The following is a 21205-nucleotide window of genomic DNA, read 5'->3' as shown; positions in this document are numbered from 1 at the left end:
GAGGGACAGGAAGTTGCCCGGACAGACAGAGGGGTAGAGGGAAAACACGCATCTCTTCTGCAGGGGGGGGTTGGAGAGGGGGGCTGGCAGGGGAGCCAGGCCTGGATGTAGAGAGGGTGCAGGGCGGGTTCAGGGAGGAGTGGAGGCTTGTGGGCAGCTCACCAGAGAAGGCAAAGAGTAGGGTGGGAGAAGTGCATGGGGCGCCTGGGGCAGGGAAGAGGCCGTGTGGTGTAGAGGGGTGAGAGACTGCTGGTCTGTGGAGCCCCCAACCCGGCAACTCGTGTGCCAAGATACTCTGCTCTTCCACAACCACGGCCAGGAGGCAGGGGGGCCCATCCGTCCCTCTCAGCGGCCAGGCCACCCCTCCTCTACTTGGGCAGCACGCCCCTTAGCTTGGAAGAGAGCTACTTGGGGCTGGTTATGGGCCTGGGGCCTCAAGCAAGGGGCTTGAGGGGGCTCTGTACCTAAAGTTCCCCAGGCAGGAAGTTGGGCCGGAGTTCTTTTCGGCAGAAAGGAGGATACACTTGCTAGAAGCTCTTCCAGCAGGTGCCAACACTCCTGAGCTGTAGCTCTAGCGAGCGGCTGCTGCCGGGCCAGGGGACCCCAATATCTGTGGACCCATAGTTTCCCTCATGAAGCTGAAGGATCAGATATGATCCATCTCTGCATCCCTGGCACCAGCCCAGAGTAGACAGCCTAAGACACGAGTGAACCGACGTCCATGGTGGAGACAGGCTGCTTGGGAGGCAGGAGGTTGAGGCTGCCATCCCGTCTCCCAGCAGCCCTGTGGGCAGACGCATGTCACCAGAGAGCCCCTCCTCCAAGACCCCGCCCTGCCCTCCTACCTTCTTGTGGGCAGCAATGGCCAGCTGGGCCCACTTCTCAAGTGTCTTCAGGGGTGTGATCTCACGGTCAGGGATGTAGGTGGGCACGAGGTTTAGGAGGCGCTCCAGGATCATCTCGGAGCCATAGTCCACAAAGTACTGCTGGGAGGCCAGCTCGGCCAGGTCATCCTCCTAGGTAGGGAGGGGGAGGAAGGTGCTGTTCACACACCCTCGGGAAGCCCTTCCAGACCACTGAAGCCCTCAGAGCCCTGCCTCCTCTAGCTGTTGACTCCGGCCTTTGGAAAATTCCATTCTCACTGATTCCCCAGAAGTTCTTACCTGCTTGGGGGAACCATGAGCTCCCCAGGGGCAGGGTCACATCCCTGCCTTCTCCTGGGTCTCCCAGCACCAGCACAGAGGCACACGAGCTGACCCAGAGAGCCAGCCAGCCCATCAGTAATGGGTCAGCCACCACATTCCCAGCCTGGCGAGTGGCTGGAGCTGACAGTCTGCCCTGGAGAACAGGGGACCTGGGCACTGCTGGTTCTGTCAGAGTGAGGGGCAGGCATCACCATTACCATCTCCATCACCATCACGACCCCACCCTGGGATAGTCCAAGTAGTGAACGACAAGTCGGCCATGCTGCAGAGGCTTCAGAAGGCCGGATGATGGGTACTGGCCATTTTGCCCTTTCTCTGCCTGGGGTGGTGAACATCAGCCCTAGTGATGTCTGCCCGGGGCTCGCCAGGGCTTCAGCAGAGGGGGCAGTAGGAAAAGGCTCTTGGGTGTCTTGAAGGCAGTAGTGTTTTCCAACCAGTTCAAAGCTTCTCAGAATTTGAACAACCCATATAGCTATACTAATAATGCATCCTGCCTATCAGCTCACCAACACCAACATCGCTATGATCGTCACCACCACCGTTACCGCCATCAACACCACCATCGTCTCCAACAACAACAGTATTGTCACCATCACCAACCTAGCACTATCCTGGGCCACCAACCCACCGTCACCAACACCATCATCATCATGGCCACCCTCAGCACCATCTCCACCACCAACAACTGCCCTCTTCATTTCCATCCTCTCCAACTTTATTCCTCCATCATAATCACCAACAGAATCATAGGTACCGTGAGAACCATCATCACCATCATCAAAGATAAAATAACGTGACACAGGTCTCTCCACATCACTCCTATCCCTAAAAGGAGACTAAGAGAATACGCATTTGCAAACTCTGGTCTAAATGAGCAGATCTCTTACTCCTTCAGCACAGAGTTTTCTAGACTAACTCAGAACAATACAGCAAGTTCTGAAGCACACACTCCATACCGTGCACCATCACCACGGAGTCACGCTATTCTTCAAAGCCTTTGTTCCTGCAGGTAGTGTTAATCCAGAAGAAGCCTCAATCAGGCTAACCTCCACATAAGCTAATGGTGGGTACAGACAGTAACATTTGTCCCACATTTGGAAAACAGAGGGCTGTGAGCCGAGATTCGCGGTCACTCACCTTCTCACACCTGTACTCCCCAAACTTGACCCCTCGCACCACCTGCTGGTAGATGAGGTTGGTGGCCACGTTGTCTTCTGAGGGGTTGTGCCAGGGCGTGAAGACCTCTTTGCGGAAGAAGAGCCTCCAGGGGGCATTGCGTTCCTGGGCACCCTGCTCCTTGGCATACTGCTCACACTGGGAGATGGCATCCATGACATGGTCACTGCCACTGCCCAGGGAGGACACCTGCAGGTGCAGGGACGGAAAGGTGAGCAAGCAAGAAAGGCCTTACAAAGAGCCATCAGCCATGCCAGCTGTTCTCATTCGAATGGAAAACCGAGGCTCAGAGAGGGGCAGGGACATGTCCGGGTCACCCAGGAAGCAGATCAGAATGGGATCTCAGGGCCCCGCCATGGGGTCTGAGTCAGCACAGCCACACAAGTATTCCCATTTCCTAGTGTAAGCCTTGTGTGAAACTCTGATGGACGGTCACTGAAAACAAGGAGGTATCTGTAGGTGAGAAAAGTCCAGGCAAATGCGGTTCTGTCCCTGGACCTGCCGGGATGGGGCGGGGGGGCGGGGGGGGGGCCACATCTGCTGCATGTGACGTGTCTGAGTGTGGAGGTGCAATCACCCACCCCCGGGCCCAGCCCAGCGGAGAAGGCTCTAGGCCCAGATATGCCCAGGGAGGCACATACTCCAGGTGGTCACTAACAGGTGAAAGGAAACTACCATGGAAACCTGAAAAAAAAAAAAAAAAAGTCTGTTCCCATTTGCAAATGAGAAAATGGAATCTAGCTAAGTGGCTTCGTGCACACCTCCAGTCTGTCTCTGCCATGCTTCTTCCCTGGCGCCAGGGGAGGGTTGAATGGGCCCAGGTATATACAACAGAAGTGAGCTCTGGGTTTCAATCTCCACCGTACCGCCCGATTTTTAGGTGCCCTCCACAGTCCTAATGAGTTGGGCAGAGGCGGAGTCACCACTAGCTGAGAGGAAACCGCACTCCGGAAGGTAAGTAACTGCACGAGATTGCCTGAGCCAGTACATGGCAGCACCGGAACGGGAGCCGGGGTGGCGCCAGGAGGGGGCCCTGCGGGGCGGCCGTACCTTATCAAACAGGGCAATGTAGAGGGAGAACCCAAAGCGGTCCTTGAGCGAGATCTTGTCAGCCAGCGCATTGCAGAGCTCCTTGGCCGTGGTCGCCGAGTCGGTCAACAGGGTCTTGGTGGTCCCATCCATGAAGGTCACAGGCAACATGATGGGCTTCTTGGACTTAGTGGCCTGAAAATGACCAAAAAGTGTTTGTGAGAATCTTTTCACTTCAAACCAGTTCACGCCCTCTGGGTTCCTGGCTCCCTGCTCCCTAGGGTTTTAGAGCTGCCCCAGAGCCTCAGACCCCAGCACCAGGGGCCCAGAGGACCCTGCAGTGTTCCCTGCCCCGATGGAACCTTTACAGCCCCTGAGGCTGGGCACTGGGGCTAGGAGGCTGGGCACTGCCACAAACCAGGGGCTTCTGCCCTCACTTCATACAACCATCACAAGACCCTGTGAAATGAGGATCGTTATTGCTAGGTTACAGAGGAAGCTATTAAGACACAGAGGGAACCCCCATCTGACCATAAGACCAGCAGATGGGAGTCAATCATCTATTGGGTGCTTTCCTGTCCCAATAGGCCTGGGAATCCCAAACTTGACGGTGGGTGCTTGAAGAACCATAGACTCCTAAAGCGGGGGATGTTTCTGGGGCACTGGAGTGCACTGGGGATACACAAACATGCACACACACATACACACTCGCATGCCTGGGTAGGGCGGGGGGCCACACCTGCAGCTCCAACCAGCTGGGAGGCTGTGTCCGGGTCCCATTGACAAAGGTCCTCCTGAGCCGCTCCTCACAGTAGGGAGCATAGCCAGGCGGTCCCCCGTGGATGAAGTTCCGCAGGTACTGTAGACAGAGGGCCAGCTGAGGGGCCTCCACTCTGGCCTCACCAGGTCTCCTACTTCCAGCCCTTCTACCCACACTCAGGACCTGCTCAAGACCCGGCCACCCACATCCTCTGGGGCTAAGCCCCACCGCCCTTGGGATCAAGTCCATGTATCTCAGGCTGGCAGCAAGGCTGCCATATTCTGACCCTGTTCAGTCTCAGCCACGCCTCCTGACTCACCCCACACGCCATACCCCCTCTCTTCACCTAGTCTAACTGCTTCTCTTTTTTCCAGGGCCCACCTCCCTGACTCCCCCGCTGGGCCAGCGCTTTCCTCCTCACAGCACTGACCAGCTAGGTCGGTCCTGCTGTCTGTTACCTGCTCTGCCTCTGTGTCCCCAGTGCCCAGGGCCTGGCACAGTCAAAAGAGCGGCCTGAGGGGCACCTGGGTGGCTAAGTCTGTTAAGCGTCTGACTTGGGCTCAGGTCATGATCTCACGGTTCGTGAGTTCAAGGCCCTCGTTGGACTCGGTGCTGACAGCTCAGAGCCCGGAGCCTGCCTCGGATTCTGTGTCTCCCCCTCTCTCTGCCCCTCCCTCACTTGTGCACGCGCCATCTCAAAAATAAACAAACAATGAAAAAAAAAACTTAAAAAAAAGTGGCCTGAAATCAACCAAAGTGCCTTGTCCAAGACCATAAGTGGAGGGTCCAGGAGACGCTGTTGTCAAATTTTGTCTCCTCATAAATAAAACATGGCTGAAGGGAGAACAGAGGGAAGGGCTGGGAACCCGGGAGGAGGGCCAGGAAGAAGCCAGCGGGAGCCAGAGGCCTGAGAGGACAGGCGAGGCCCAGGCGAGGCCTCATTGCCAAGCCCCGCTGAGCTTCTTCCCCTTGCTCTCACCTCTGATACCCTTCCCGCCGCAGGAGGCCCATGCCTCCCTACGCCTCCCTACCTTAACAAACTTCTCCGAGGGAGCAAAGCAGCCCACACAGAGAGACACGAGGATCCAGCCTCGGGCATAGCTGCTCTTGGAGGGGTTGTGAGTGAGCTGCTTGCTGATCTGGCAGTAGATCTCATCCCTGGGCGGGGCAGCAAGGAAGGGAGACTGTGTCAGAAATGAGCCCGGCCCCTCCCGGCTACAGGTGAGATACCCGATCTTGTCCTCTCCTGCTTGCCCCAGACCACCCAGGAGGAGGCTGCGTGGGGCCGACTGGGGAAGGCTGAGCCCACGGCTCTGCGGAGCCAGTGAAGAGGGCCTTGCTTTGGAGTCAGGCTCATCAGGCACGAAGCATGTTCCTGACTCTAATCCAGATCCGCAGTCAGGGCCCCATGATCCAGAGCATGGTGCACATCCTGTTCTGGGGCACAGCAGCCACAGCCACCGGTGATCACTTTGATGAGAAGTCCAGGCTCCCTCTCTTCCTTGTCCCTCACCAGCTGGGTGGCCTGGCCAGGGGAGTTCACCTCTCTGCACCCCTCCCATAGTCATGACAGCAGGTACAATTTCTACTGATGGCAACCAGAAGGGCAGAAACAGCCAACCCATCTGAGGAGTTTCTCCGGGAGATGGAATGGGCAGGGGATTTGACTTACCCTTGAGATATTTCTGTAATGTTTGAATACAGTATTTAAGCGGCCTTGTATTACTTTTGTAATCAGATCAAAGCAATGAAGGTAGTTTTTTTGTTTTCATTTTAAAGGAAAACTATAATACCTTCTTTACAAGATTTCTGTGAAGAAAAATGAGCCAAGGCTTGCTTATAAAGCACCTGGCACAGTGAATAAATGCTAGCTGTTGCCTGCCTGTTCAGGGCCAAGGACAGGACCTCGATGACAAAGTGACCACCAGGGGGCACTGCTGCTCTTCCCTCTCAGAAGGGCGGGACTGGGCAGAGAAGGATGGATAATCCCATTCAGTGGTGCCCGGATCTTCAGAGGCCAGTGTCACTTCAAAATTAATTCTGAGGTTGCTAACTTTTTATCACGACAAATAAGGTCGTTTAAAACACACCATAACACAATCTGCCTGCTATCTGTATCACCGTTATTTCGTAAAACAAACGTAATACTAATATTCAAAAAGTAGAAAGGGTAAAAAATCTCAGAACAAAGAACAGTCCTTTAAATAAATCAGATTTAGATTTAGAAACTTCCTTATTTTTCCTATCTCATCACAGACCAGTAAAGACTTTCTCACCTACAGCTAGGAGCCAAGGCCAAGAGAAGGCAGGGATTAGCCATGGGCCCTCAGAGATGCCACACCCAGGCTTCTGCCTCTTGGCTCAGGGCTCCTGGCACTATGTTCTCTAGGACTGACAACTTTAGGTCTGATCGTGAGATAACTAGGAGGCAGATTCTTGCCCTTTCAACACAGCTTGGACAGCTACCCTTCCTTCCTGGAGGCAGGTGGCCCTGGGTCCCTGACTACCTCTGGTGAGGTAGTCCCTGGCCTCCAGCAACAATGAAAAGATGCCTGACTGGAAGGCAGGAAGTCTGGGAGGCTAGTGATCCCTGGCAAGTCTCTTCCCCTGTCCGGACCTCAGTTTTCCCATTGGTCAAATGGGCTCAACGCCCCACCCAGCCCCATCCTGCCACCCTCCCAGCCAGCATGCATGGGTTCATGGGGTTGGGTCTCCTAACCGACCATCTTGTGCAGATAGAGTCCTCAGAAAGTCCTGTCTTCCCTCCACTGACCAAGCAGACTTGAGTCCTTTATTGCTCCTGGTTACTCTTGGATCATCCCATCTCCTCCCCAACACCCCAGGGACCCGAACAAAGACCTTTCCCGGGCCTGGGCGGAGAAAAAGGCACTCACGGGATTCCCAGGCATGCTAACCACGGTAACCCTGCACACAGGCCTGGGTTGGGTGCACCAAAGGTGAGCTGGCAGGAATAGGTTATAAGAATATAAGGAATAGGCAGTAGATGCATCAGGTAATGAGCACAACAGGTGCCTTGCCATGTACCAAGTGCCTGCTACGTGGGTCCTATCTTACACACTCTCCCGAGTTTGATCTGCCCATAAGCCTATTAGGTAAGTGTGATTATTATTCCCTCTTCACAGATGAAGAAACTGAGGCTCAGGAGATGAAACAACTCTATCAAGGTCACATGACTAGCTAGCAGCGGAGCTAACCCCAGGCCTGTTCGGCTTAATCTGTTACCAAGGTGACAAAGCCACAACTCAGCCACCAAAAGCCTTTCAGGGCCTCCGCACTCCAGAGACTGTGGGATGCCTCCCACCAGCCGCTCCTCAGGCACTGACCGGAGCGCTGGCCGCAGGATGCCATTGCCGATGATGAAGTGCAGCTTCTCCAGGTTGGATGTGGGCCGGTCCTCCAGCATGCTATTGCCCTGCACAGTGGACTCCCCGTCATGCAGCCTCTTGGTCACCTGGGCCAGAGGGAGGGGACGAGGCTTGACCCAGGCAGGGTCAAGTGAGGGGCCCTGCCTCATGTCTGAGTCTGCCCACTCCCCTGGAGAGCAGATCCTGAGAACGGCCACATGAGCTGGCTCCCCACCACCGTGAGAGCCCCAGCCCTGTCCTACCCCCGCCCTGTGCAGAGCTGACGGGTCCAGACAGCTGGGCAGCACTGGCCTGGTGCCACACACTGGGGACAAGGTTCCTCTGCAGTCTCCTTAATACCACCCTCCACCCCCTACTCCAGGGAAGCCCTTTCAGCCAGGACAGGGACCTGCTCTTCTGACTCGTAGCGGGACCCCAATCTCTCCACACAACCCTGACAGCCAGAATACACACCCTGGGTTCCAACCGCCCAGTTCTCTGTGAACAGCCCCAAGCCTGGGTTCTTACAGACGTGTTTCTCCTCTCTGGTTCCACACAGCCTACCGTGCCAACCTGCACCCTGCCCAGAGTCCCGGAGCGAGAGCAGGGAGTGGCAGGAACATGCCCCTGCCGGCGGGAAGGCCCAGGAGATCCTCACGTCTATGGGGCACCCACAGGTATCATCCCATGCCATCCTCTCAGGAACCCAGGAAAAAGCAGGCATTTCCCCCTTTGGGCCTTTCAGATACCCAGCGGCGGAGCCGGGATTCCAATCTGGGGCTACGTGCCTATAGGACTGGATTTGAGCCTCAGGTGGGGAAGAGGACAGTGGCAGTGGCAAAGCAGGCTAGGGAAGCCCTGAGGAGGAGCCTGAGTCTACTGTAGAGGGGCCTGGGCAGGCTTGCTGGAGGAGGTGACTCCCAGGCAGAGAAGGAGGAACTTTAGGCAGAGGGACTGATGTGTGCAAAAGTAGGGACACGCGGGAGCCAGTCCCCCTGTGCTGTAAATGCCTGGGTTAGTGTCTGCTGCTCTCCCAGCCTGCACATTCCTGGAGCACAGGGCCAGGGCGGTGCTGCTCAACAAAAGCGAGGTGACTGAGAGTTCAAACAAACCGTTACTGTTAATGCCCATGGGCACGCCCACTCAGAGAAGTTTGAGGTATCTGAAAGGTCCTTGGGTCAAATGCAACGGGTCCCTGCCCTGGCAGGAAATGTCCTCCCTCTCGCCATCTGCCTCTCACCCTCCCCAGCTCTCCAGTCTCCTCTTCTGGGAAGCCCTCCCTGATCCGGCCCCAGCCTATGCTCCCCGCCCTCTACTTCGCACTCCTGTCTGCCCACTAACCCCCGACACGGTCCAGCCCAAGCCCCTGGGAACAGGCCACATCCGCTCCCTTTCCCACTCCCTGTGGTCCCCCCCCAGCTCAGTCTTGCCCCACCCTGGGCCTGCTAAGGCAGCCCAGGGTCTGGTCTAACCTCCTCTGTCAGTTTGGACTTCTTCTTCAGGGTCAAGTGCACCAGCTTGTGCCTCATGCTGCTCTTCTTCTGCCCCTCCGGTAGCTGGGCCTGCAGGACAAACAGGGGTCAGGGTCAAGCACCTGGGCCCAAAGTAAGGACAAGAGCAGTTGACAACGGAGCTATGGCTAGCGGGTTGTGCGCCTCCACACTGACGTTTACGTCCGCACTGCCCCCCACCAGCCAGCTGATGATGGGAAAACGGAGACCCAGAAAAGTGCGGGCGTCTGCCCAGTGCCTCCCAGTGAGTCAGTACTGGTGCTGGCTCTGACTGCAAGGCCGTTGGTTCTGCCGCGTGGCCTCATTCAATCACCATCCACGCCTTACAGTTTACAAAACGTTCACACGTTTGTTCCCACAAGGGGACAGAGGATAGTGGGGGTCAGGGAGGTGAGGCAGAGGCAAATTTTAAGGGCTCCTTTTGCTGAGAACCCTGAGGATGGGGATGCGGGCGGCCCTCCCTACTGGCCTGGGAGGGACATGGATGAACGGGGGGTTGGGGGGGGTGGTAGCTGGGCCTCACCTCCCCCTCGCCCTGCAGGGCCTGCAGCTCCCTCTTGTATGTCTTCTTGCCCAGGGTCTCGTAAATCTTAGTCATCACAGGGATCTTCTCACTGCCGTCGCTCATGGCGGTGTGGTACTTGGGCTCAGGGAGGTCCCCCATGAAGCGCAGGATGGTGATCCAGACCGCCAGGGCCGCCTGGGGCAGAGCGTGTCAGGGGGCACGGGCACAGGGTACTGCTGAACCATCAAAATGGCCTGGGGGTCTGGGGAGAGGGCTGGAGAGGGCCACAGGAGGGCTACGGGGCCCGGGGTACCAGGGTGAAGTCAGCCCTAGTCCCACCCCCGGGGACCTGCCATCTGGGCGCCCGCACAGCCCCAGCCCTCACCAGCTGGTCGCCCTCGTCATCGTGGTACAGCAGCGGCTGCCTGAGCGGCCGCCGGGTATAGGTATGTGTGGTCGTGCCCTGGAAGTAGGTGGCAGCGAACTTGGCGAATTTATACTCAGAGAGGTCCTCCTCATCCTCATCAGGCAAGGGCAGGGCTGCATCCAGGTCCTCCTCCACCATCTCCCTGCGCCCGCGCTCCAGGTCCTGAGGAAGCCAGAGAGGTTCCCTGCCACGGACCAGACTCGGGCTGGCCCTGCGGCCCCCCAACCTGTCCCTGTGGGGCCAGCTCTTCCTCCACGGGGTGGAACACTGCCATCCTATTGCCCAAACAGAGCCTGGCACGTGGTAGGTCCTCAGTACACGGATGAATACAAGTTTGTGAATGAATAAAAGTTGGCCCTGGAGAGGGACAGTGACTGGAGAGGGACAGTGAATGGCGAGCTGCTGGCTGGACAGGTCAGGGGCTGCATGGGCCATACGTCTTACTGCTGCCCTTTGTGCCCAAGGGTCAGGGGGACTTTAAGGCAAACAGGCACAAAAGGACGGAAGGACTGTCCCCAGCCTGGTACCTCGAAGCCACTAGGTGCTTGGCCCTCCTGGCCTGGCAGGCCGCCTGAAGTCCCCAAGAAGCCAAACATCTTGTCCACCATGTCCGAGTGGTTGATGGGCTCATGGCGGGCTCTCTCCATCTGCTCCAGGAGCTCCTTCTTGCGCCGAGCCTCCTCCTTCTCCTTCAGCTCCCGCTCTGCATCCTCACGGGCCAATTGGGCCAGGCGCTCCTGGGAGTTAGAGAGGATACAGAGGAGACGGCCTCGGGGAGCACGCCCTCCTCAGGGAGCCCCGGAGAGCCCCCGCAGCTGCCAGGCCTCAGTCCCGGCCTCCACCAGGGCCCTCCTGACTGCTGGGAAGGACTGAGCCTCCAACCTCTCTATCCCCGGCCCCACCCCGCCCAGCCCTCAGAATCCAGTGCAGACAGATGCCCAGCACTGGGCCACAGAGAAGCCTTGAGAAAAGTCCAGAGTAATCCTGCCTGCCCGTCAGGGCTTAGCTGGGAACCACCTCTTCCAGGAAGCCTGCTCATCCCTCCCCCGCCGGAGGGGACCACACCAACCCAGAAATCCCACAGCTGTTGGGTTGACGCTCTAGACCAGCGCTGTCCAATAGAAATATAATGCAAGCCCTGAATGGAGTAGCTTTATTCAAAACAGTAAAAAGAAATAGGCGAAATCTATTTTAATAATATATTTTAGGGGTGCCTGGGTGGCTCAGTCGGTTGAGTGTCCAACTCTTGATTTCAGCTCAGGTCATGATTCCAGGGTCATGGGATCGAGCCCCACTTTGGGCTCCGTGCTGAGTGTGGAGCCTGCTTAAGATTCTCTTTCTCTCCCTCTGCCCCTCTCCCCCACTCGTGAGCTCTCTCGCTCTCTTGCAAATAAAAAAATACGTACATATTTTTATTTAACCCGTTAGTTCTAAAATATGTCAACACGTAAATATTTTAAAAATAGTACTGAAATACTTAATGTTCCTTCTATTTTACTGTCTTCAGAACCTAGTATATATTTTACATTTAGAGCCCTTTGCCATTTCAAGCACTCATTAGCCCCATGCAGCTCAGGCTCCCGTACTGGGAGCTCTCGCTCCGGCTCTGGCTTTTTATCCACGTTATCTCCCAGCTAGAAAAGGTGATGGGCATGGCGCCTCTTACTCTGGAGCCACGGCCCCTTGTCCTCAGGCCTGGCACGGGACCAAGCACCCAGTGCACGGATGAAGACAGGCTGTGTGGACAGAGGACAGATCGCCAGTGCTGTTGAACCAGTGAATGGACATCTGAGGTCTGCGCCACTCAGCTCACCTGATGCTTGCGTTCGGCCTCCTCCTTGGCCTTCTTGGCGCTCATCTCCTTCCGGAGCTTCTCCTCCTCTGCCAGCCGCATTTTCTCAGCCTCCAGACGCCGCAGGTACTGAGGGAAGGGGCAGCCAGGTGGGCACCGTCACAGTGCTTCCTGCCAGCTCTGGCCCGCGCCACCCTGAGTTCTGGGACCGGGAGCGACTCTGCCAAATAGTTTGGCAGACGGGGAAACTGAGGTACCTGGAACTCCCCCAGGTCACACAGCAGGTTGGGGACATCGGTGGCTCCCGAAGCCAAACCAGCTTCACCACAACAGTGACTGGGCCCCGGGCCCTGCCGTTGGCTGGGAGGATGGAAATGAGGGGTCGATCCCAGCTGTGTGCATTCCCCACAGGAGGCATGGTCCCAGGGCCCCTCTGCAGGTGTCGGTGTAGGGGGGACCTGCCTGCCCAGGGTGGAGCAGCACCCCTCAGGGCACACAAGAGCTGTGGACTCACTCGAAAGCCCTCACCTCGGCCCTGAGGCGCCGGTGCAGCCTGCGGGCAATCATGCCCCGGGCGTAGGCCTGCACGGTGAGCACGGCCCAGAGGCGGTGGCGGAAGGCCTTGCGCACCAGGTAGGCGCGGCAGCGGGCCTGGAACCCGATGATGCGCCGGCGGGCCAGGCGGTACTTCTGGTGCAGCTTCCGGGAGCGGTGCAGGGCCTGCAGCCGCAGGAAGCCCAGCCGCATCTGCAAGGACACGGACCGGCTCGGAGCCTGCCGCCCCGACCCCAGGCTGACCCTGGCCACAGGACAGTCGCCGCGCTGGGCTCCGCTCTGACTGGCATGCCCCAAAGCTCTGTCTTCTCTCGGACTAGGTCTCCCCCAGAGTTAAGCTCTGTTTCCTCGCAGACAGAAGTTTTCTAGAAAAAGGACTTGGCTTCCCTTGAGGGCGCCCCTCCCCCCCCCCCCCCCCCCACCACACACAACGAACCCCCGTCCTCAGACCAGGAGCTGGTCTCCTTCCTGTCTGCCTCCCCAGCCCCAGGTCCGGACTGCAGCCCGGCTGCTCTGCAGAGACCCATGTGACACACCCACCACCAGCCTCCTCCAAGCTAATGGCCCAGGTGCTCACAACCCATCAAAACACTCCAGAGGAAAAGTGTCAAACTTTGCTGACCAGATGAGAAAAGCTGCAAGAAGAAGACTTGGACTTTGGGCTGGAGGAAGGGTAGGGGCCAGCCAGGGCAGTGGCAGGAGGCCAACCAGGCCCTGGGCAGGGTACGTCCTGCTGCTACGGCAATGGGGCCAGGTTCAAAGGCCTCGCGAGGCAAAGAGCAGCCCCCTGGGGAGGCTCACCAGCTCATAGTTCCTGCGGCAGTTGTGGCCCCGCCAGTGCCTCTGGATCAGTGTGGCAGCATTTTTCAACTTCAGGAAGTTAGATCTGGAACAGCATACAGAAGGATGTCAGAGCAGAGAAATAGTGCCCAGAGGCAGCCAGGGTACTGGTAGGGTTTGGAATCAGGAGAGTAAGGCTGAGCCCAGCTCTGTCTCTCCCAGCCACATGACCTTGGGCAAAGGCATATAACTTCTCTATGCCTCACCTTCCTCGTCCGTAAAATGGACACAAAAACACCCGCTCTTCCTGCCTCCTAAGTTTGTCACATATGCCTATTAAGGTAGGCATTTAGGAGGTATTTACTGAATAAGTGAATAATAATAAGTAAATAAGATAAAGACTAAAAGCTTGGATCACTGTGAGCATTATCTATTACTAACTTCCCCATTTTAGCGATGACGAAAGGGAGGCTCAGTGAGGTTGGGACAAGAGCCCACGTCTTCTGACAGACTCTGAGCAAGTACACTGCTGTCCCTTGCACACGTGAGGCAGCTTCTATAGGACGATAGTCACCTTTGACCTGATGGAGGACGAAGAGACCACACATCACACAGCAGGTGTCTGCCGAAGGCAGAAGTAAGTAACGGAGGGGAGGGTGGGTACGTCAGCGTGTGAGACAGTCAGCGAGCCAGTATCTGGATGTACATAAGCAAATGAGCAGCTGTGGGAGGGGACGGACAGATGGATGCACAGAACTGATGGAAGAGCAGATGGTGAGAGGGAGGGGGTAACCAGATGAACTGCTAAAAGGGCAGGTTGTGGGTTTTTGTGGAGCCGCAGTCACACTCCAGAGTCAGCCCTGCCCGTGTGCGAAGTGTCACAGCTGTACACATGCCCCTCACCTGGAAAACGGGACACACGCTGTAATTTACGAAACCTCAAATTTCCTCTTTGGGAAACTTCATCAGGCACCCGAGACACGGGACTGTCCGCGTGTGTGCCTCGGGTGTCCACGTGTGCTTGTATGGAGGGCAGTGGACCGTGTCACTGGGCGTATGTGGCACAGGTAGGTGGGTGTGAGTCACGTGTCCGTGCGTTCATCGGCGTTAGCATGATCTCGTGTGCATGGCATGCATGTGCCACGTGCATGGCGCGTGTGCATGGCGCGCTCGTTCCTGTGTGCGTGTGTTTACTCCTAGTGTTCATTCAGGGGCACAGAGGTAAGCCAAACACACACACATCTGTATGTGAGCCGAGGTGGGCGAGCTGGTCCCGGCACTTACCTGTCTTTGAACCCCCGGATGACTTTCTGCAGGAGGATGACTCTGTCGGTGATGGCCTTGTCCCGTTCCACCTCCAGCAGCATGTCGTGGTGGTCCTGGAGTACAGAGCTCCTGAGCAGTGCCCCCCCACTTCACAGTCCGGGGCTGAGGCTGCCCCACACAGGCCCTCCCTCCCTTCCCTCAGAGCTCCCTGCCCTGCTCTGGCCCCATGGGACAGCCTCCCACAGACGCGGCTCTTGGCTGTTTCCTGGAGGCCTGGTGGCAGGGTGGGACAAATGGAGTAGGAGGAGCTTAACCGGACTGGAGGGGTCAGAGAGCCTATCATTCACACACAGGCTTCATCCCTATGGCCATCTCTGCCCAAGCCCCCACTCTTCTAAATGTTTACTTATTTTGGGGGATGGGGTGAGGGTGGAGAAGCTGAGAGAGGAGAGAGAATCCTAAGCAGGCCCCACGCTCAGCATGGAGCCCAACACGGAGCTCGATCTCATGACCCCGAGACATCAAAGCTGAAATCGAGAGTCGGACGCTTAACCGACTGAGCCACCCAGGTGCCCCCCACACCCACTTTTCTAAAGGTCTCCGTCACGTGGGCGCCTGACCTGGGCCAGACCACTGCCATTTCACTCCTGGCCTCTGTCACTCCTGCTCTGGCCCTCCCTCAGGGAGGAACCCTCTTAAAACACAAATCTGATGGTGACCTTAAAATGACACCTCGGTTCCCAGGGTCAAGCCTGGTCTTCTGCCCGGTACTCAGGCCCTCCATAACGCAGGCCCTGCTGACCTCTCTAGGCCTCTCTTCTCCTCACACCCAGGCCTCCAACCCTCCCTCCAGTTAGACAAAACCTCGGACATTCAATACAGATGAATCGTTGTGTCACTCCAAGTGTCACCGCAGTGCTAAGTGCTGGGATGGGGCTGCAGTGAACAGGCAGACTGGGGCCCTGCCCTGGGGATGCTGAGCCTCATGGGGGAGCCACACGCATCAGATAATCCCAGACCACCTCACTGCGCACAGGGCCCAGCAGGCTGTCTGGAGGAACGAATGAGAAGTAGGTGTCTAGGCTCTCGAAACAGTGGCACATTTCTGAAGAGCCCAGGGAGGTGAGGATGGGACAAGGACGGTCCTCAGAGCTCTCTGGACACCATCGTGTTGCCCGCTTTCCCTCACTTCCCCACACAGGCTAGAAGCCCTGCTCTCCGCTCCAGGTCAGTGCACCACCTGGGCAGCTCACTTCTCCTCTCCCTGAAATGGGCGTAGCAGTCCTACCTCCTAGGGCTGCTTCGAGGACTACACAAGGTCATGGATAAAAATGGATAAACGGCCCCGCCTGGCACAAAGGATGAGCTTTCCCGTGGCAGTAGTGATTTGCACAGGCAGGGAACAGTCGGCAAGGTTTTCTGACGAGGGGAAAAAGGCTCTGGGAGATGAAGGGACTGGCCCACAGCCCCTCAGCCAGGGCGGAAGTAGACTGTCAGACCCCAGATTCTCTCCTGCTGGGGCTGCCTCCTCCTCCCTTCCGTCCTGTAGCTCTCCCGCAACTGCCCGGGCCCCACCCTCCCAGCAGAGGAAGCAGCCCTGCCCATCACCCAGGACAGCCAGAACTCGAGTACAGCGGAAATGGAAATGGGGAAGGCGGCGGGCCGGGAGCTCACACTGTCCCTGCTGCAGCTGTAGAGACACGGCCAATTCCCAGCAAGCTCTACCCCAAGGCCAAGACACCCGCGGCCCAGCTTCCGGCTCCCAGCCCTGCCCCCTCCCAACTGCCCCATCCCGAAGTCCAGCCCCACTGAGCTCCAGGTGCTGCTTAGGGAGGGTGGGAACAAGCCTCGAAGAGAGGACAGAGGGGGTGGCATGTGGTCTGTCATGGCCCGGGTGAACCCTGCCTGGCAGGAAATCACAGGAGGGGGCCTAAAGATACACTCAAGAACCCCACCCCCTAAACACATCCCATTTTACAGCTGGGAAAACGAGGCTCAGAAAGAGCCAGTGACTTGCCCAAAGTCCCAGGGCGGGCAGGCAGCCAGCCACAGGGTCCTGACTGAATCCAGGCCTCCCTGGTGAGCCACCTCTGACCTCACCCCCCAGATCACAGACGGTCTTAAAATCCATTTCCCCTCCCCCACAGAGGAGGCCGAATCCCACGTCCCCATCACAGACTGCAGAAGACCACCGAGGCCCAGCATAGACCCACCTGACAGAACTCTACAGAGGCCCCCAGGACCCTGACCCTGCCGTGATGGGGAACTCACATATCCACGAGACAGCCAGAGACAGCGGCTATGCTCACCTTCAAGAAGATCTTGGTTTTGCCAATCTGCCAGTCGTCATGGGTGCCCAGCACAGCCTCGGCCATGCGTTGGCATGTCCCCCGAAGGTCGTCCTGGGGGGTGCACAGGGAATGGGCAACCCCACCAGCGAGTGACAAGGCCACTCGAGTGTCCCTTCCAAGACCAGGAGGCAGGACTCTGCTCCAGGTTTGCACCAGACTTGCTGTGTGACCCTGGCCGGGTCCTGCCTTCTCTGACCCTCAGTTTTCTCCCTGGCTGGGCAGAATGACCACAAAACCCTCTCCCGTGTCTAACGTCCGTGGCGCACGTGGCAGCCCTGGTCTCGTCCACTACATCATGTGTGTGAAGTCCATGCCAGTTGAGCCCCCGGAAGCCCTCTACTGGCTGATCCCCTATCTTCCCCACCGTACCTGAGGCGGCCGGGCTGATGTCACGCCCAGCACTCTGTGCCAGTGAGAAAACCAGTGCCCCTGCCCGGCCCAGAGCTGGGACCCTCCCTTCCGCCTCCTCTGCCCCCATGCCCTGTACCTGCTTGTAGGCCGGCTTCACTCCGGGCAGCAGCACCCGGTACCGCTCTACAAACTCCACGAAGCTGTAGCGGATGGGGTAGCCGGCCCGGCGGATTCGGATGGTCTCCATCATCCCTGAGTACCGCAGCTGGCGCACACACAGGTGCCGGTCGAACAGCTGCCGGGCACGGAGCCAAGGGCGTCAGCACCGGAGGCTCCTGCTCGGAGCTCGGCCCCACTCGGCCTTTTCCCAGCCACACAACAGATGAGGAGCAGCGGTGGGCCGACCCTAGATCTGCAGTTTGAACTCACTTAACAGCACAAAATGAGACCCTCGCGTGGGACGAGTCTCATGCTGTGGGGGCACAGAGGAGAGACAGCTTAACTCCCCTTGGGATATCTCGAGGGGACTTCCCGGAGGAGGCGGTCTTTGCTCTAATCCTGTCAGGAGAAAAGGCACTGGAGGAGGCAGGGTGAACGGGTGCAAAGGTGTGGAAGCCTAAAAGTGCAGGACATGCTAGGGGACTTCACGGAAACGGAGGAAACTAATCCATGCCAAGGTTATGGTTGTGCAGGTGCCGGGTGCCTTGCTCAGCCCCAGGGGGTACCCTTCATATTACAGCCATGGTAGGTTTGCAGCTATTCAGACGACTTTCTGGCTGCTGGCAGTAAGGCGCCCTAAGGAAGAGACACTCTTTTCTCATTGTCACAAAATCATGTTTGTGACGGCAGCAGGTTGTAGAGGGACTGAGAGAGCCTTGGAGGCCAGGCTAGGGAGGCAGCAGGGAGTGACCAGGTCAGAGTTGCATTTGAGACCTACTGGCTCTCACTGCAGTCGGGATGGGGACTGGAACAAGGAGGCAGGAGACCAATGAGAAGGTCCTGCTGCTAAGGTTCAGGTAACAGATGCTGAGGTCTGGGTCCAGAGAAGGTTCTGGAAGCATCTGAAAACAGGAGGGTGGGACCCAACTGCCTTGGCAATGCCCTGGCCTCATTCCCCCCAGACCTCCTGCCCTAAAGTGGGAGCTCTCTGTGACCCTCCTGCCCCTTCAGACCCAGTCCTGGGACCCATGGGGGATGGGCCAGCCCACCCTGGGAAATGTTTTCAGGCAGGAGGCAGGGCCAGCACATAGCTGGCTGGCTTCCGCCATGTGTTTCCTCTCCCTTTCCTCTCCCTCCAGGCACTTTCCCTGGCCCAGCCCTGGCCTCCCTCCTTCCGTCCCTCCCCAGACCCCTCAGGCCCCAGCTTCCCCCTGGGCCTCTAAGAGCTTTGTGGTAAACAACACCTCCCAGAGCTGTGGAAGGAGAGGGCCTGAGTGAGGGGTGGCCAGGTTCTCAGCTCTGCAGCGTCAAGTCCCTTAGCCTCCCTAAGCCCGCAGTCACACATCCCAGATGTGGAGCCATAACGGTCCCTCCTTCAGGTCCCTCTTTCACAGGCTATTGGGAAGGTTGAATGGGGCCATGGAGAGAATCCGGCCCACGCCGGGCACACGGAAGGAGCCCGATGTTATTCAGCAGAGTCAAAAATGAGAACCTTCCCAACCAGCCAGAGGAACCTGGGAAGGCTTCGAGGAGGAAGTGGTGGTTGCCAGGACCAAAGGAGAAGGGGCTTTCAAAGTCAGGGCCACAACAAGAACTGAGGCTGACTCCTAAGGGTCTCCATGCCTATTGCATGAAATTCCCCAGGAGATGAGCCCAGCTTAAAGGCGGTACAGGATTTGAACCTGTGTCAAGCCCACTGCAGATTCCAGGCTCTTTCCGGGGGACGTGCTACCTCCAATAAATTGGAACCTGTTCTGTAAACCCCTCAGGTGCCCTGCCATTCCACAAAGAAGACAAAGTCTCAGCCCAGCCCCTCCAGCTGCCCCAGGATGGTCCCTGGCTGCCCCAACCCAGGGACCAGAGTCACTTACCATGGGCTTCTTGAACTCATTGGGCTTGATGCAGCGCACGAAGAAGGGCTGGCAGGCACCCAGCGTGCGCATCAGCAGCTCCAGCGACCGCTTGAATTGGCTGCTGAGTGTGGGCGAGCGCTTCCTGGTCTCGGCGCCCTGGGGGGACGGACCATGGTGATGGGAGGGGCTGACCTGTGCCCCCTAGGCCCTCCAGGAAGGGAAGCAGGACGGGAGGTCAGCAGGCTTAGGGCCTGAGGGAGAGCCGCCCTGGCAAACGGTAGCCTGCTTTGGGGTTTTCTGTGACTGGCCTCCTCTGACTGGTGCTGGATCTTAGACACACCCCTTGGGACGCCCCTCTGGGACCTGAGCCTGAAAGAACCCTGCCCCGGGAGTGGGGAGCCCTGGGTTCCCACAGGAGTTGCTGGATGACTCTGGGCAAGGCCCAGCCCCTCTCAGACTCCACTCTGCCTTGCCGGGAATGAATGAGTAGCCTAACTTGGTCACCTCAAGACACCGAGGTCCTCCCTCGAAATGGGTCAGACAGACCACCTCCTAGCTGTGTGATCTTGTGCAGGTCACTAAACAGCACTGAGCCTGTTTCCTACCCGGGAACAGCGCCATCTAACTAGCGGATGGGGCTGTGACAAGGGTGGGCACAGAGCTTGTCTCGGTCAACAGCAGCCTGGGAACCCATGGGTGTGTTGGCCGCTGCCCTCTCCCCTATGGGATTAGCTGGTCAGCAGCAGGCCCAGATAAGCCTCCTAAGAGGGCACACAGCTGGCCTCCCCCCAGGCGGCCCTGAGGCCCAAAGGCTCTGAGCTCCAGCAGCTGCTATCCGGGTGAGCAACCAGCCCCTGCCCTGTCGGGGTCCCCCGTCTCAAAATACTGTGAAATGAAGCGAGGGTGCTGGGGGAGGGCCTGGTCAGCAAACAGGAAGTGGAACATCTCAGGCCAACACTGAGAAATGAGACCTAGAAATCAGACTCAATTCCAAGGTATTTTGATGTTACTATATTCCTGCCCTTTCATTTACACGAGAATTTATTTGCGGGCTTGATGATTAATGTAAGATCATATATATTCAATGAGACGTAATTTTATCCGATATCCTATAGTACCAACAACCGGGGTAAGACGTGTGAGGTGTGGGGAGGGAGGCAGAGGCGTGTGACACACACGAAACTCAGACCATATGCCCCAGATGGAAATGGAGCTTGCCGAGAAACCACAAACACTTGCTTTTCTGAAATTTGCCATGGTTCTGTTTCATTTCATTTGGAACACATTCTAGGAGTTTTCCAAGGGACGTCGGGGAGTCTGTGTTGAGGTAGGGTGAATGTCAGGTCTGTGACACCCATGACCATCCCGGGACCTGATCCAGCCACAGCACCGGATGACCCAGGACTCAGGGGGGGAGATGTCTGGGGTGGGCTTTCCCCAGCCCGCATTAGAGCCCCTGCCCTGAGCGCACACACAGCACACGCACAGACCCATGCCCACGCCACACCCTCTCTTTGGTTTCTGTCACCACTCTGGAACTATTTCTTTCTGTCTTCCCCGTTGGGCTGTGGGCCTGGTGAGCACAGTCAGGTCTGCCTTGTTTTCTGCGGGGGCCGGGGGCCTGCCACAAGCAACAATCAGCAATGCTTCGCTGAACTGGCTCCTGGTGTCCGTGGGCTCCCAGAAATGTCCGCTTTCCAACTGCTCAGGCCAGAAATCTAGGCGCGGTCCCCAACTCCTCTTCTCTCATATCCACTGCGCCAAAAATCTTATTGGCTCTACCTCCAAAATAGATCCAGAATCTGGCCCTTTCTTTCGACTTCCTCCGTCATCAGCGGTCCGGCCACCAGCATGCTTCTCTCAGGTCACCACAACGAGCTCCAAACCGGTCTCCCTGCCTCTGTCCCCCACACTCCACACCTCCCTCCAACTCCAGTCTCAACACAGCAGCCGGCTGAAGCTGTTAAAACACAAATCCATTCCTATCTGCCCAACACAAAGTCCTGCAATGGCTCCCGAGCCCCTCACGAGGGCTGACAGTGTCCTTCAGGGTCTGGCCCCAGTTACCTCTGGTCTCTCTACCACCCCGCCCCCTCCCTTCTAGCCAGCGCAGCCTCCTT

At 57.5% G+C, this 21205-nt stretch overlaps 1 protein-coding gene across 4 annotated transcripts in view; it reads right to left on the bottom strand.

The window, feature by feature from the left end:
* The window catches only part of MYO7A (myosin VIIA), an 84448-nt gene that overhangs the window by 18419 nt on the left and 44824 nt on the right, over positions 1 to 21205 (bottom strand). For all 4 annotated transcript variants that reach the window (XM_060605541.3, XM_060605542.2, XM_060605540.3 and 1 more), the window contains 17 exons: positions 19104 to 19241; positions 17210 to 17368; positions 16681 to 16773; positions 14390 to 14484; positions 13127 to 13211; positions 12299 to 12517; positions 11792 to 11899; positions 10506 to 10715; positions 9937 to 10140; positions 9570 to 9746; positions 9008 to 9097; positions 7515 to 7642; positions 5202 to 5328; positions 4150 to 4269; positions 3432 to 3605; positions 2343 to 2570; positions 846 to 1016 (listed from right to left, as the gene is read on the bottom strand). In XM_060605541.3, coding sequence (XP_060461524.2) covers positions 846 to 1016; positions 2343 to 2570; positions 3432 to 3605; positions 4150 to 4269; positions 5202 to 5328; positions 7515 to 7642; positions 9008 to 9097; positions 9570 to 9746; positions 9937 to 10140; positions 10506 to 10715; positions 11792 to 11899; positions 12299 to 12517; positions 13127 to 13211; positions 14390 to 14484; positions 16681 to 16773; positions 17210 to 17368; positions 19104 to 19241 — 2526 coding nt within the window. The remainder of the gene's footprint in view (positions 1 to 845; positions 1017 to 2342; positions 2571 to 3431; positions 3606 to 4149; positions 4270 to 5201; positions 5329 to 7514; positions 7643 to 9007; positions 9098 to 9569; positions 9747 to 9936; positions 10141 to 10505; positions 10716 to 11791; positions 11900 to 12298; positions 12518 to 13126; positions 13212 to 14389; positions 14485 to 16680; positions 16774 to 17209; positions 17369 to 19103; positions 19242 to 21205) is intronic.

The sequence above is a fragment of the Panthera onca genome, chromosome D1, assembly GCF_046562875.1.
Source record: "Panthera onca isolate mPanOnc1 chromosome D1, mPanOnc1 haplotype 2, whole genome shotgun sequence".
Classification (NCBI taxonomy): Eukaryota; Metazoa; Chordata; class Mammalia; order Carnivora; family Felidae; genus Panthera; species Panthera onca.
Note: the sequence above shows the minus strand (reverse complement) of the source record. Positions and strands in the feature narration are given on the sequence as shown.